The sequence below is a fragment of the Filicampus tigris genome, chromosome 2, assembly GCF_054856515.1.
Source record: "Filicampus tigris isolate MCC_2025a chromosome 2, RoL_Ftig_1.0, whole genome shotgun sequence".
NCBI classification, from domain to species: Eukaryota; Metazoa; Chordata; class Actinopteri; order Syngnathiformes; family Syngnathidae; genus Filicampus; species Filicampus tigris.
In genome coordinates, this window is record NC_141218.1 from 7,035,746 (window position 1) to 7,051,747 (window position 16,002).

General features: G+C 40.6%; 1 protein-coding gene across 5 annotated transcripts; it reads left to right on the forward strand.

Moving 5' to 3' along the window:
• Positions 1 to 329: 329 nt before the first annotated feature.
• On the forward strand, positions 330 to 15,885 carry ablim2 (actin binding LIM protein family, member 2). 5 transcript variants are annotated; one of them, XM_086056539.1, is made up of 21 exons: positions 330 to 471; positions 3,132 to 3,281; positions 5,089 to 5,272; positions 6,481 to 6,593; positions 6,684 to 6,810; positions 6,891 to 6,984; positions 7,151 to 7,238; positions 7,327 to 7,385; positions 7,603 to 7,680; positions 7,778 to 7,921; positions 8,010 to 8,127; positions 8,301 to 8,537; positions 10,404 to 10,511; positions 10,894 to 10,947; positions 12,012 to 12,049; positions 12,544 to 12,652; positions 12,737 to 12,795; positions 13,204 to 13,264; positions 13,378 to 13,385; positions 13,476 to 13,556; positions 13,724 to 15,885. In XM_086056539.1, exons 1-21 carry the CDS (start codon positions 456 to 458, stop codon positions 13,835 to 13,837), a joined length of 2,040 nt encoding a protein of 679 aa, XP_085912665.1. In that variant the 5' UTR covers positions 330 to 455; the 3' UTR covers positions 13,838 to 15,885. The 5 variants fall into 5 exon arrangements, with proteins under 5 accessions (XP_085912665.1, XP_085912640.1, XP_085912648.1 ...); XM_086056514.1 differs by lacking the exon at positions 8,301 to 8,537 and adding an exon at positions 9,203 to 9,262 and having other exon boundaries at positions 350 to 565; XM_086056522.1 differs by lacking the exons at positions 8,301 to 8,537; positions 10,894 to 10,947 and adding an exon at positions 9,203 to 9,262 and having other exon boundaries at positions 351 to 565.
• Positions 15,886 to 16,002: the final 117 nt, after the last annotated feature.

Consider the following 16,002-nt stretch of genomic DNA (forward strand, 5'->3'; position numbering starts at 1 on the left):
CAACTTATTGCATTTGTCATAATAATGTTACTTTTTTTCTGGATAAGAGGAAACTTTATAATTGCTATAGCATTTAGGAGTATACATTGTTGTTTGGCATTAGGATTACGAGGGGATTCTTGGAAACATGTCTCCCCTTGTAGGAAGTCCCTGAGTTTGAGAACCCCTTATTTAGGTGACCATAATGCATCCCACCCCAATAGGAAAAATGATTCCCCCACCCATCTAGTGTCATTCTCTTTGCGCGCCATATGCTTCTATTTATACCACATGTCTGGAATAACACAGAGCGAGAGTGAGCGAGAAAGTCACATGACCTGCAGCTCATTCCAGAGCTGGGGATAGAAGGCACGCTCTCATTTATTATTACACCACTGCTGCATAGGCGACGATCCAGGAGCTCTGAAAAGCTTGCTTGGATATTGTCGACAAAAAGAAGGGCTTGATCAGTTGCAATGCCAGAGGAGACAGGTAGGAACGAGCATGCTGTGCCATGAGAGAAGACCCAAAAAACATACTGGGCTGTTTTGGTGAAACACCTGCAGCGGGATGAGTCTCAGCTTATGTAAGTGTGGAGCACTTTCTGTGTGGAGAACAACTCCAGCCTTGAGGCAGCTTGCTTTACCAATGGAGCGTTTGATATTTGATGATTATCTTTTGAAAAATTCTTCACATCATTTGTAAAAGCATGGGAATATCTCTGAGCGTTCCAGACTTCCTGTCTTTGAAAACAATTGAAATAAAAAAAAAACTTTAAAATAAGTATAAAATTGATTCTGCATAGGATATAATTTTTAAAATATTAGTGAATTTAAAGAAACATAATGGGATGAGAAAAATCGGAATGCTTTGGTTGCTGATATAAATTTGTTTTTATGTATTTACGTTTATGAGAAGAAAAAGCATCTTGTTTTTGTATTTCATATAATCATTATTTTTTCATCTATTTATATTGTTTTCATTATAGTTTTTTTTTTTTCAAATTTAGGATGATTATACAATTTTTAGAATTGTATACAATATTAGAATTATTGTCCTGTGGAACTGTAAATTTTCTGCATTCCTGTTTCTCACTGCTAATTGCATCACCCCCACACCCGAAAAAAGCATGAAAATTTCATAATGTTCTGAAATGACCAATTTTAATAGGAGCATTTTGACATATATTTTACTAATAAAAAACTATTGTACTGTATTCCTTGATTAATTAATTAATTAATTTAGACTTTAGAATGTCGAGCTTTCCTGTTTCTCGCAAAAAATGTAGTTTTCACAAAATAATTGTAAATGTATTTAAAAAAATAATTGGTTTGGGATGGGAAAATCTTCCCTTGCATACTGTATGTTTTTTATGTTAAGAAGAAATATTTTGTCGTTTCCAGATATCATACAACAACAACAATAATAATATTGTACTCCCAGACTATTTTGAAATATTTATATTTAAGTAATTATTCAATTATTTACATTAGTTTAAAATGTTTTCAAGGAATATATGAATTATTATTTTATTTCCTTGGCCCTTTTCCTTGCTAAACCTGCTCGACTTGTGTTTTGGCCGTTAGTAGCTCTGCTTCTAGAGTTGACAACAATGCGCACGGCTTTTTTCATGACTCATACCCACCCACAGTGAGATTTAAGCATCCTTTGTATTTACGATTACTTGTCAAAATCTTTTCAAACAATGTTCAAGCCATGGGAGGGTTTCTGAATATTCTGAGCTCCTCTTTCCATACAAGTGTTGTATTGCCATTTAGTGAAGGGATAGGCATAAACGCTGTGAGAAAATAACACAAACACGCCATTAATCAATACATTTCTTTAACTATTATTTAAATGTGGTGGCATGGTGGAGGTGTGGGTAGCACATGTGAATGTGACCCGATTATTTGCTGCAGAATCGACCACGGTAGGAGCAGGAGATGAGGGTGGGGGGTGGAGGGAAGCAGAAGTAAAACAGCCCAAAATCCAGATGTTTGAGGGTGAGGGACTAATTGCGTACTAGGTGTGATTTAACCAAATGCGAAAATATAGAAATAAGCCTTAAGTGGAGATGAAAGCATTTCTACATATATACATATCTCATATTCACAAAGTGCTCGTAGTCAGCTGCAGTGGCACCTGAACTGGTACATCAACATGACGCGAGCACCGAAAGAAATGGCACAGATCCGACACTTGTCGCACAAGCACGGGATCCTTTTAAAAGGTAAATCACGAGCCACATAAGCAACAGAGTTTGCCCGACATGTCAATCACGAGCAGACCCACAACAAAAGTCAAAACACTCAAAGCAACCATTTTAGGGTCACTTTGGCCAGTTCCCGGAACTCCTGTTTCTATAAATATTTTTACATACATAAGAAAAATGTTGGAAAAATATATGAATGGACATAGTGGTGTTGCGCTTCCTTAGGCAGTAAAGTCAAGTCAAAGTTGCCCGCTGTGGTAATGTGAGCATTAGACCACGCCTCTGAATGCGATAGTTCAGAAACAGGAATGCTGTCAAGTATTATGGGGTATCCTATTTTTGGACGGGGCATACACTATAGCCTGGCACCTTTAAAAGGGAATTTATGGTATAGCCCAAGAGCGGGCGAACTCATGGCTCATGTTTGAATTTTTAAAACTCTCATCCAACTAAAGAATAAAATAAATCTGCCCGGCCATTTGTAGGCAATCTGGGATTAAAGGGTTTTATTTTAACTAATGAACTGTTTGAATATGTATATTTTCCATAAAAAAAACACTGGGGATGACTCGGTGTCATCCTTCAAGTTTTTTTTTCTTGCTAGTTAAGGGCGTACACACGTGTCCTTGGGCAATGAACCGCATGCTGCTTCATCAAGTCTCTAGTCAAAGACTTTTATTTTCCGTCGAAGGTCATAGCTGGTCTCAATTCACAAGTGAACTTGAACCTCCGGGCTATGTACACGAGGGAGGTGGGGATGAAACCGGTTTGCTGACATAACAGCATCCTGTGAAAATAAAGGCAATTAAGCCAAACCCTTTAGGCAGCTTCCTTACAAAGCTCATTCACCAAAGGAGAGAAACAGAAGCTCTAATAGTGTGAAATATGGATCCCCACACACAAATTCTTGACATCCCTCTGTGTGTGTGTTGCCCTTCAGTGATTCAGCAGCAGCCTGTGCAAAGCCCGGCGGCGCAGCAGAAACCGGGACGAGGCCCTGTCCCCTGTCAGAACTGTGGGAAGCCTTGCAAAGGGGAGGCCCTGCGAGTCCAAAATAAACACTTCCACATCAAGTGCTTCGTTTGTAAAGGTGTGTAGCACTCACTCGTTTGGCCTCAACTATAATGTTGCTTGGATGCTATTGATTTTTGGACTCTGAATCGCTGACGGAATCCCGTTTAAAATCAGAGGCAGACTGGCCTATAGGTGGGGACTATCCCTCCCCCCCAAAAAAAGAGGCAAATGACGGAGACGGAAGGGTACGCACGCTGCAGACAGATTACGGATAACAGACGCTCAATTTTTAGTCAAATGCCCAGCTCTGGTGCTAACAATGGCAGTCTTGGGAACCTAACTTTATCTCCTTGTCAGTCTGGACTGTCTGTCCAGAATGGTGGAAAGACCAGCTCTTCAATTACTCTAATTGAAAGGATGGCTACATTTTGACTCACTAACTTTGCTTGCTTAAGAAACCATACTCAATTATTATCAATACAGTACATGAAAGCAGTGTCAGACCAGCAGAGGAAAACACCAGCTTTTCATTTCCTGGAATTACAAATATGCCTGATGCAGACATGTTGACTTACTAACTTCACCAGCCTGGGGGAACCCAATGTCATTATTCTCAACGCATAAAAGTAGCAAAGTTAGAGCAGTCAAATAAAAAAAAAAAAAAAAAAAAAAAAAAAAAAGGAACAGCTCTTGAACTACTGAAATGAAAGGATACCCCCATGTTGACTTGCTCGCTAGTTTTGCCTGCTGAGGCAACCTTATTCCATGACTTCATCAAGATACTGGAGAAGCATAGTAAGTGTCAGTCCTGTAAAGAAAAACACCAGCTAAATTAAGTTGCTGTAATTCCAAACATGTAGACATGTTGACTCGCTAACTCTGCCAGCCTGGGGAACCTTACTCCAATACTCAATCAACATACATGTAGCACCATAGTAAGTGTCGGTCCAGTAAAAGAAAACATCCATCCATCTATCCATTATCCAATCTGCTTATACAGTTCTGAAATGACTGAAATTGCAAGGATGTAGAAATATTGATGGACTAAATTTCACCTAATTTAACCCTCCTATTACTTTTGTTTGTCAGGAAATGCAATTGAGTTGCTGGTTCAATTTGACCCATTATTCAAAGTGTCAAACACAAAATAATAATTAAATAAAAGATGTAATTATTAACTCCATTATTCACCATTGCTAAATATTTTTAGTAGACTTTACACAGATCTGATCGGCTGGAGCAGATCGGCAGATATTTGTCGATCAATAAATTGTATTGTATTATATTCTGTATGTATGTATGTTTGTTTTTTTATTTATTTATTTTCCCCTACCCTCCCTTAACATTGTTTTTTCAGGAACATTAATGGTGATTCTGGGTCATTTTGACCTGTTATCCAAAAAGTATCAGAAACAGGAAAATAAATGACCCGAAACTTGTATTTACGCCAATACACTTACTATTTAAAAAGGCCAGACATTTTACAATGGGTCAATTTGAAACGCAGCATAGCAGGAGGGTTAATTCTTCTCAACATACGAAAGCAGCAAATCAGCCATCCACGGATAGATACTACATCCTGACGACTATTCGGGACAGGAATGGCGGAATAACTTGACTGTGAGATTTACAGTGCATACCTCTCACATTCTTGCAAAAAGCCCAAACAAACCTTCACACATTACTGCAAGTTGGCATGCATGTTTGTGCAAAATGCTTCGGCTTGGAAGTCAACATGACTACCGGTACTTAAGTCAAAGGAAAGTACAGATGCAGGGAAAATGTACTCCCACCTACTGGCAGCCATACGGAACTATTGTACTGGAAGGCTTCCTGACTGCGCAAATAAATGATGGAGCTGCCTGTTGTTCGGCCCTGGCCAGTGTGCGGATGCGAACTGGCCAATGGAGGCTTCTTCCTGCGACAGGGCGAGTACATGTGCACGCTGGACTATCAGCGACTCTACGGCACTCGCTGCTTCAGTTGCCAGGACTTCATCGAAGGAGAGGTGGTGTCAGCCCTGGGCAAGACCTACCACCCGCACTGCTTCGTCTGTGCTTCCTGCAAGTAAGAAACCACAAAACCAAAACACACTGTATATGTGATTTTAAAAAAAAAAAAAAAAAAAAAAATGTAAGTACCACTCAGCTCAGCCGATTTTGTTATTTGCCTCAAGCTGTTTCTTCCTTAAGAACTAAAAAGAAATTTGAGCTCTAATGTTGGTGAATGTAGCTAAGCAGATTTCTTTCTTTTCTCAAGTTGTCTCCTGTCTTATCATTGGAACTCAAAATATATCTACTCTAGATTGGAATGAATTTACCTGAGCAAATTTCTTAAGTTTGCTCAAGTAAATTGATGAATTTGAACTTTCGCATACTTGGAATTTGTTTTGTCGATGTCTTTATTTTGCCCAAGCTGTCTCCTTTCTTCCAGTAGTAACCAAAAATTTATTTTAGCTCCATCGTTGGTGAATTTAGCCTCTTTTTTTTTTTTTTTTCTTTTTGGGTTTTTGTTTCTTCTCTCAGCACACAAGGCTCGAAATAACAATTTTTGTTTGAGGAGCAATTTTGCTCATTTATTGCTTTCACTGTCTTAGTTGTTATATTATTGCTATTTTGTTCATGTATAGTGCTTTGTTACAGCTGTAGCTCTTATGAAATGCACTATTAAATAAGGTTGTATCGTATAAACAATACAAATATGCCAACATAACGGTGAGGTTAAATGCGGGGCTGCAGCGGTCAAATACTTGCGTTGCGTATTTGAATATCCTATTGAAAATTTTACTGAATAATCATCTATTCGGATAAAGTACTGTAATTGACTTATTGCATTTCATTTTTTTTTTCTTAACTTGGGCTCTAACGGCCTCGCTATGGCCCTGCCCTGAGCCTGTGACATTCATTACAAGCCAGTTGACATACCCAAAGTGTGATGAGCAGCTAGGAGCCGTGAGGACTAATGTCAATTGCACAACACCATCAACCATCGTAGTAATACGCTTCAGTTTTCAATTTGCCAGCTCTGCGTTTTCCTACATAACTGCCCATTCGTAGTTTTGCGTTTCAATGTGTTTGCTTGAGTCTCAAAAAGTGAATTTTGACCTGCAAACCGTGATGCAAAACTGCTCATTTCGAGCCTTGACGTAGAACAAAAAATATTCCTTTACGTAGGCGAATTTAGCTTAGCAGTCGTCTTTGTTTTGCTCAAGCTGTCTCCTTCTCGGTTGCCTTTCAACGTGAATCTGATGCGTTATCAATCGATTTATGTTGCAGGCAGCCATTTCCGGCCGGTGACCGAGTGACTTTTAACGGGAAGGAGTGTGTCTGCCAAAACTGTACCCAGCCTCTTCCTGCGAACAGCCCTGCACCCATCCAGGCTGTCCACAGTCAGTAATGCCTTCATGACACCGTCAGGGAAGTTTGCACATGTAATCTGTACATATAGAAAGTCAATTGGACCGTTGGTTACCGTCTAGACTGCTGCGGCTGCGGGAAAGAGTTTCAGAACGAACAGTCTCTCGTAGCCCTGGACAAGCACTGGCACCTCGGCTGCTTCAAGTGCAAAGTGTGCAACAAGGTCCTCAATGCTGAGTATATTAGCAAGTGAGTCTTCCGACAACGGCCGCCACGTGGATAATGTATCGATTTTTTTTTTTAAACCGGCTCCTTCCTGTTTTCACAAGGGACGGGATCCCCTTTTGCGAGATGGACTACCATGCCATGTTCGGCATTCAGTGTGAGAGCTGCAAGAAATACATCACCGGAAAAGTCCTGGAGGTAAGACGGTGTTATCGCCATTCAGCTACCGCAAAGTGCCGATGACATTCTAAGCTCAAGTTGCCTCACGTTTACAGAAGGCAACTGCGTGGCTCCACCTAGTGGTCCAGGTGGCAGTTGCGAGTCTCTAAACCCCAATGGGGTTCGTTTGTTTGTTGTTCAACAGGCCGGGGAGAAGCACTATCACCCATCATGTGCCCGCTGTGCCCGTTGTGAGCAGATGTTTGCGGAAGGAGAAGAGATGTACCTCCAAGGTAGAGCCAAAACGACTATTGAAGAGTTTCCCCAAATATAGGCGGGCAGCTGTCGCCGAGGACTAAAAAACGTGTTCCTATCCTGTAGGCTCTTCAATCTGGCATCCCCCATGCAGACAGACAGCCAAGCAGGAGGAGAAGAATAAGGTAAGGACCTAAACTTGCGCTCGAAAAATACTTGATATATTAAAAAAATAATAATAATTACTAAAGCTAATCCTAAAACTAGTAAAAAACTAAAATCAAGCATTTTCAAAAAATAAAAATGAATAAAAACTAATAAACTTGCTCAAAAAAAAAAGTCAAAATAAAATAAAAAACAACTATAATGAAAAATCCCAAACTATTCTACCCCTGGTTCCAGGTGACTCGGACTTCGTCTGAGAGCATCACATCCGTCCCGGCATCCAGTGCCTCGGGCTCTCCCAACAGAGTCATTTTTGTAAGACAGTGCCGGTGACTCGACTTCACTCGACTCTCCAGGTGTTAGCAATTCATTCATTGCCATTTTTTTGGGTGGGTGTCATGTCGGCTAACAGGCTAAGCTTGGAGAAGAGATGCTGGACTATAAGGACCTGGCAGCCCTTCCGAAGACCAAAGCCATCTACAATATAGACCGCCCGGACATGCTCTCATACTCGCCCTACGTCAGCTACGCGTCTGAAGAGAGGCACTACGGCGAGGTAGGCTGGGGGCGGGGGCTCGGCTATCTGGGCTCCGCCATGTCGAAAAAAAGTTGATTCTCAATTCATCTTGGCTTTGCGCATCCAGGGCGACGGGGAGAAATCACCGTGTCGGCATAGGCCCTCCAGCCCCAGTTCCAACAGCTCCATGGGCGGCTACGGACGCTACACTCCGTCCCGTTCCCCTCAGAACAACAGCCGACCAGGTACTGCTGTTGACTTATCTTTTGATATTGTATCGCTTTAAGTATGATTCATTGAGTATGCCGTGTTCCAGTGCTTGGTGCTGTTCCATCCCCCGTGATAAACGGGGTTCACCTTCTACCTTCATCATTCGTTTGCATTTTCCTCATTCTGTGACGCAATATTTGACATTCAGGACCCGAGGAAGTAGAGTGCCCGGCTACAGTCGGGCCCCTCGCGGTTGGCGTCAGGTTCACATCCAACTTGGCCAGGGCTTCCCCTTCCCTCCCCGCGCACCATTCCAAGGGGACTGAAGGGTGTAGCGGTGCCGCTAGCACCACGCTATGGGGTGGAGGTAATGGTGTGTCATTACACCTGAACCCAACCACCTTGTCCATGCTGCAACAGCACAACTTCATCCCTTACTTCAGAGGTATCCCTCCACCGAGGCCTCGTTCAATGCAGACACTGGACTATTTGCTGGAGAGGTGGAGAAAAAGCTCCCACAAAAGTCTGTCAATCCATTAAGGAGCGTACTTTACTCATATTGTGGCTGGGGCCTTTTTTTAGCACACTGTAGGAAGTGCCGGGCATCTATTACTGCTGAGACATTTATTGGAGAAGGCCTTTATTGCTACAAATGCATTATAGATAGATAGATAGATGGATAGCATTTTTACCATTAGATGACGTGTTCTTTTCCTGATAATAATGATAATGAATCCAAACAATATATAAATAGTACATGTTATAGTGAATCTTTTGAAACAAACCCCAAAATATTGTATATGGCTTACGTGGCTCACTGAGTAATAGATTTGTGTTCTTTTGGTCTTACCATTCATATCCATCGTCACCTTCAGCTTTCCAGATGCCGTACGTAATAATAACGAGTTGTCTCAGTACCTTTGACCATATTGTTGGGTTCCATCAATGACACCAGCAAATCCCCCGTTGTCTGTATTTCATTCGGGCCCCGATGGGCTTGAAGTATGGCGTGCTGTGATGCATCCTGACTTTTTCACCAAACACATCCGAATGTTCACGTCAGTTTTGTTTGAAGCATGACATCCTAATCATCTCCTAATTATCTCTCAGGCTTCAAACAAGACCCCCTACCTAGGACTTCCTTGCATCTCGCTTTCCCTTCCCCTAATGGTAAAACACCGGTTCTCTTCTGTCCCTCCGCCTCAGTGGAACGGTTAGCCGCTTTTTGTGATGTCGTCTGCTATTGTGTTGTCCTCGGTTCCATTTGGTTTTCACATTCTGCTTGCTCCATGCTCATCTATGTGTGTACTTGTCAAGCTTGTTGCCGCTTCTGGGGTGTTCGTAGAGGTCTACAGTCTCCATGTATTGCATTAGTCATTCACTCCCCTTTATTAACATGACAAGCTGCGATTCCGAATCTGTATCTTCCACTCAAAAGCTGTGCTGATCTTAAATCCGAAGCAATGCAACATCGCCATCGACGGGGATCTTTTCGTCAGTTGGCTGAATTTCACAGACAAGTTGGGCGAGACCTTGTTGGTCTCTGTCAGAGACCAGTCCGAGTTCTTTTAACAGCACTGTTGTGTGGTTTTGTGGTCCGAGCGGCGGTCTTCCACAACCAGTGACTCCCATCACTCAGTCTTGCCTGTGACAGTGAAGGGGTTCTCAAACCGGGGGTCTGCGAGCAGTTGGCTGGTGGTCCGCAAAATAATTGACAATGAATTCTGTTATGTTAGCTACATATGGGCATCAACAACTAATAAAACAAACTTACTGAACTAATTCCTCCTCCATACATTAGCTCCGTAAAAGCTCTCATAAGATTATGACAGATCATTGCATAAATCTGACATCTCTCCATCAATAAAGTATTTTTTAATATGATTTTCATGTTTGAGTATGACTTCCTTCCATTGTTAAAGTTTGACTTTAGTGTCATAACATTACAAATTTATTCTTGTATAATTACGATATTTCATCCCAACAAAATACGGGAAATAAGTCAGAACTCTGGATTTTTTTGTCATAACGTTACAACTTTTCTGGCTCTAAAAAATATGAATTGGTTATTATAACATAGTCAACTTGTTCATCCCTATGCAATTTAGTGTTAAACATGATGATGTTTAAAGGGGCCCTGTGAAAAAAAATTTGCCCTGGACCCTAAAGGTTTGAGAACCCCGAACATAGTGTGTTGCATCCTTTGAACACATTGCTCGTGAGAAACGTCCACCACCGCGGCCGCTCACTAACCCGACTATTCGTTGATCTTTGTATCCAATGCCCGCCCGACACCCGTTCCCGACCGGAGGTAGCGAAAGTGGTCGGAGTACCCCCAGCCTTTCCACCTACTCTGACGGCAAATCCCCATCGTCCACCTCGACGTACGTGGCTGCTCCTCGCCATTTCCACATACCAGGTAGGCATGTAACCCACAAGGGTGTTATGATTAATTTGATGGATTTAATCAGAAAATATGCTCATAAATAACCTCTCATTACCCTGCGACACAGGTGACTGTGTTACATTTACAAAGTGAATGCATGGATGATGATGATTTTTTTTTTTTTTTACCTGGGGAATAAAACATTTGTGTTGACTGGAGCTCTGCAGTGCGATTTTTTTTTTTTTTTTTGGCTTCTCATCCCCAAATAACTGCTAACTCATGCTTCTCTCTCCCTCTGTCTCTCTCTCTCTCTCTCCCTCTCTCTCTCTCTCTCTCTCTGTCTCTCTCCTCTTCCTCTCTTTGTCTCCCCAATGTTTCATTTGATTTCCCTCTCTTTGCCTATTCCCATTTCCAGAGACTGAGGTCAAAGATAATATCTATAGAAAACCCCCCATCTACAAACAGCATGGTACAGTCCACTTCCGATTTAACATTTCCCTCTCTTGGTTCAATGTGTTGCATGCACCTTTTCTGCTCCTCATTCCTCGCAGACTCATCACAATTACATGCATTGGGTAAATGTAATGTGTTTTCCATAACGTAGCTACTTGCTAAATATGAAAACATCTCTTTACATAATAGGGGAAGTCAACCAAAATGTTGGGTTTTTTTCAAGAATATGCTCTATGTAGGCCCACTAGTTGAAACATAGCATTCTGATAAATATTGCGCTTGTAGAAATATGAGTTAAGCCAGGTCAGGTCAAGTCAAGTCAAATTTATTTCTATAGCCCTTAATCACAGGAAAGTCTCAAAGGGCTTCACATATGCACCTGATCATATACACGACATCCCCGGATCTTAACCCCCAGGAGGGCAAGGAAAAACTAAAAAAAACAACAAAAAAACATCTGGGGAGGAGTGAGAAACCTTGAGAAGGGACCACAGATGGGGGAATCCCCCTTCCAGGACGATCAGGCTGCAATGGATGCCGAGTGGGCAGCATTGAACACACATTATAGTACGAGACAGTGTTTGTTAAAGTGATGTAAAAGTTAATCAAATGAAGTGCTGCAGGAAGATGACATCGGTGACGTAAGCAGCAAAATACACCCCTTTTTAGTCATCTCAGGGGGCGGCCATTTTGTCACTTCTGTCGACTGAAAATGACATCACAGATGCTCAGGGCTCAGGTAACGACCAATCACGGCTCAGCTTCAGAAAACAGGTGAGCTTTGATTGGTTGTTGCCCAAAATGGCCGCCCCCTGAGATGGCTAAAAACGGGTGGATTAACTCTTATTCCACAAATGCAATATTTATCAGAATGCCTTGTTTCAACTAGTGGGCCTGCATAGAGCGTATTGATGAAAAAAATATGTTTGCGTTGACTTCCGCTTTAAGCTCATATAGGACGAACTATGATACCTTCTCGACTTTATCATGGAAAAATGCAACTTACTGTATCTGTTTTTTATTCTGACTTTTTGTCCTGCTCTGCGTGTGACTTTGTCCAAATGTTCAACACTTTTACAGCTTCTAGAACATCCTGGCAAGATGGCGACGATGGCAAGGTGAGCAAGTCATTTCCAATTTGCCGTTGCCATTCTTCAAGAACAAATGTGTATTTTTTTGAGGAGATAAGAATATATAAATTCTAGTAAAATTTCGAAGCCTATTAGAGCAGTTGAATTTTATTTTTCGTTAATCAGAGGCACTTTAGCGGTGTGTGCTGGTGCTGATTTGTATGTAATAGGTTAAGTTATAGTATAAACCTATTTTTCTAAAACAAAAGGTGTATTTTTTTCAAGAATGTGGTTTCTAGTTCTTCCAAAACAAAGGGTGTATTTAAAAAAAAAAATGTTGGTTTTTTTTTGAGAAAGAATTTAGTTCCATTTTTTTCCAAGAACAAAAGGAATTTTCTCAAGAAATAAAAGGCATATTTTTTTTAAGAATATCATTCAAATTTTTTTTCTGAGAACGAAAGCCAAAAACCCGTTATGCCACCAAAATATGTACTGTGTTCTTGTGAAGATTCCAACTGAGTTTTTTCTTTCTTCCATTTTAGAGAGGCAATTGGATGATCATGAAGAGCGACATTGACGGACACATGGGTCCCGAAGACCACGACCCGTCCAAGTCAACCTGCAGTTTGCCAATGAATACCTCGCGGCCAAGTGAGTCACGTTTGTTTGGGAGGGTGGTGCCAATGAAAACGACCTCTGAATAAAATAAATGTGTCTTTTGTAATATTTTGTCAGATTTTCCTCATAATAAATCTGCATCCTTACCTGGTTACGGAAGGAACGGCATCTACAAGGTGAGCAACAAAAAAATAGAATACAGCAGAGTGTTGCAGGTGTTTATTTAAAGGAGGCCTTTATTTATATGATTTTGCTATAACTGTGGATATAAAAAGTCTACACACCTCAGTCAAGGTGGAGGGAATTATGAACAGTTCTAAATATCAGTCGTTGTACAGGAAGCGCAAAACCTGAAAAATTATGTCAGTAAAAGCCCACTAGAACATCCGACCTATAATTGGGGTGAATCAGAGGCACTTTAATTAGTGTCAGGTGTCGGATGTGTGTTCCATTTAGCATGAGTTTGAATGTGATTGGTCCATAGTTTCAGTTGTTTGTAGTTACTTCAGCTCTCTAAAATATTATTGAAACACTTTGGTCTTATTTTTTTATCTCCTTATTATTTCATATATATCTTTTGACAGGCTGCTGAGATGGATGAGGATGAAGCCGATCCAGACTCGCAAAGCTGGGGAGGCATGAGAGGTAAGATTTTTTTTTTTTTTTTTTTTTTTAGGGGGACGCTTTAATGGCTCCTTTGTGTGTTTCATCATGTTAATTTTTCTTATTTTTTTTCCCTTTTATTTTTTGTTGTTCAGAGTACAAGGTAAGATTAGATTTTTGTCAGCGTGTGTGAATATTTTACGGTTAGACAATATGATCATTGAATACATTTGGTTCAAAATGACACTTGCAGGTATACCCTTATGAAATGCTGGCAGTGACACATCGAGTAAAAGTGAAGCTTCCTCGAGACATCGATCGCACTCGACTGGAGGTGAGCGCCACTCAACGTTTGCTCAGCTCATTCCATAATCACTACATAGGGATTTTTAAGTAGATTTTATAGGAACTATCTAGGTCCTCTACATAAAAATCCCTAAATAGTGAATAAGCGAACAATTCCGAGCCCAGCCGCTGACTTTGACTCTCCCGGTTGGTCAGAGACATCTGTCGCCTGAAGACTTCCAAAAGGTGTTCGGAATGACTCTGGATCACTTTGAGCGTCTGGCCCTGTGGAAAAGAAACGACATGAAGAAGAGGGCTCGTCTTTTTTAGAAAGGAGCCCACCAGTGGTCAGAGTTTGCCGCCCCCGCATCCCTCGCTCCAAAGCTTTATGTGTGCAATACGATGGCAATGTGGGATTGGCGACCTTACGGATGAGCTGCAGTAATGTTTGCATGCCCCGTGCTTGTAGCGCCACCCACACTCAAACATCTGCTTTAAGATTCTTTTCACGAGTTTTCTCACAGTCATTTAGCCCGAAAAACCTAAATTCGCGTTAATCGCCTTGGAAAGTTCCCCATTTTTTTTTCATCCAATTTGCTTTTTTTTTCCAATTAATTCCCGTGGAATTACAATCTTTTTTTCACATATTACCATTTTATTCTTGTCACATTGCGCTTTGTTCTTCATCATATTACGACTTTTTTTTCTCATAACGATACAACTTTTTTATTGTAATATTACAACCCTGGGCGGCACGGCGATCGACTGGTTAACACGTCCGCCTCACAGTTCAGAGGTCGTGGGTTCGATCCCGGCTCCGGCCTCCCTGTGTGGAGTTTGCATGTTCTCCCCGTGCCTGCGTGGGTTTTCTCCGGGTACTCCGGTTTCCTCCCACATTCCAAAAACATGCATGGTAAGTTGATTGGACTCTCTAAATTGCCCCTAGGTGTGATTGTGATTGCGGATGTTTGTCTCTGTGTGCCCTGCGATTGGCTGGCAACCAATTCAGGGTGTCCCCCGCCTACTGCCCGGAGACAGCTGGAATAGGCTCCAGCACGCCCCGCGACCCTTGTGAGGATAAGCGGCATCGATAATGGATGGATGGATATTACAACCCTATTCTTCTAAGTGTATGTTTTTTTTTCTGCATTGGCAATTCTTGAGAATGATTTTCTCACAATGTGAAGGGAAAAGGTTATAATGTTACGAGAAAAAGTCGTAAATGTTATGTGTTTATTGACATACATTTACAACTTTTTCTGTTAAAATTGGGATTGAGAATTACAATACAATACAATACAAATAAGACTTTTTGGGGAATATTACAACTTTTTTTTGTATTATTATGACCTTATTAACATGACTTGACTCACATACCATTACAACTTTTTCGTGTAAAATTACGATTTTATTCTCATAACATTCTGACTTTTTTCATGTACTGTTAAAACTTTATTCTTGTAAAGTTGCAACTTTTTCAGGTGATATTACAATTTTCTTCTCATAACATCATGACTTTTCTTGTTACATTACGACTTCATTCTCGTAAGTTTCCGAATTGTTCATATCATAGTCAGGTTTTGTTCTCATAACATTACAAAATGTTCTCATATTATTACGACTTTACTCTCATAACCTTTCAGACCTTTTTTTCTCATAATATTACCACTTTATCCTAAGTTTGCAGCTTTTTCAGGTAATATTTCTATTTTATTTTCATAACGTCGTGACTTTTCTCGCAGTTTGGCTCTTTTATCATTTCTTCCTATTCATTTTTGTGGTTTGCTGCTAGATTCTCGTAAGAATACCAGATGTTGTGTTTTTTTTTTTTTTTGTGTGTGTGTTTTGCACTCGCCTCTCAATTGTTTGGATTCACACACACTGTACCATCTTTACTTTCTATTTTCGATCTCGCACTGAGTGACTGCTGAAGCCATGAATCCAAAAGTATATTATAGTATATAATATCGTTTCAGTTTTATTTATTCATCCCACTTTGATTGTTGCTTGAAGGCATCATGGCATACTGCAAAACTAAAACTCACAACAATAATGCAAGATGTACTGTATGTAAGCATCTACTACTGACTACATATACATATACAGTATATTGTATAGGATATATTTCTGTATACAAGCCATTGCATGATAATGATACTTTTCTGTTGAAAATGATATTAAGTGGAAAGAAGGATCAGCTGCTCGCCAAAACTTATTTAAATGTAATATGAAGGAACTTCAAGGAAGGGATTTTTTTTTTTTTTTTGGAGTTACATACATACATATCGAGTTTATTTTGCGCCTTGTAAGTAAAACACTAACTAACTGTTTCCTGTTTCTAATATTCCTCTGCCATTAAAGTGCTTTATCCAACCGCAGCCTGGCCAACTGTCGACTGAAATTGTTACACCAATACAGCACTTATTATTAGTTCAGATTTAAATTGGGTTTTGAAAGTATGTATATTTTATTTGACTTATATTACTTTAAAATAA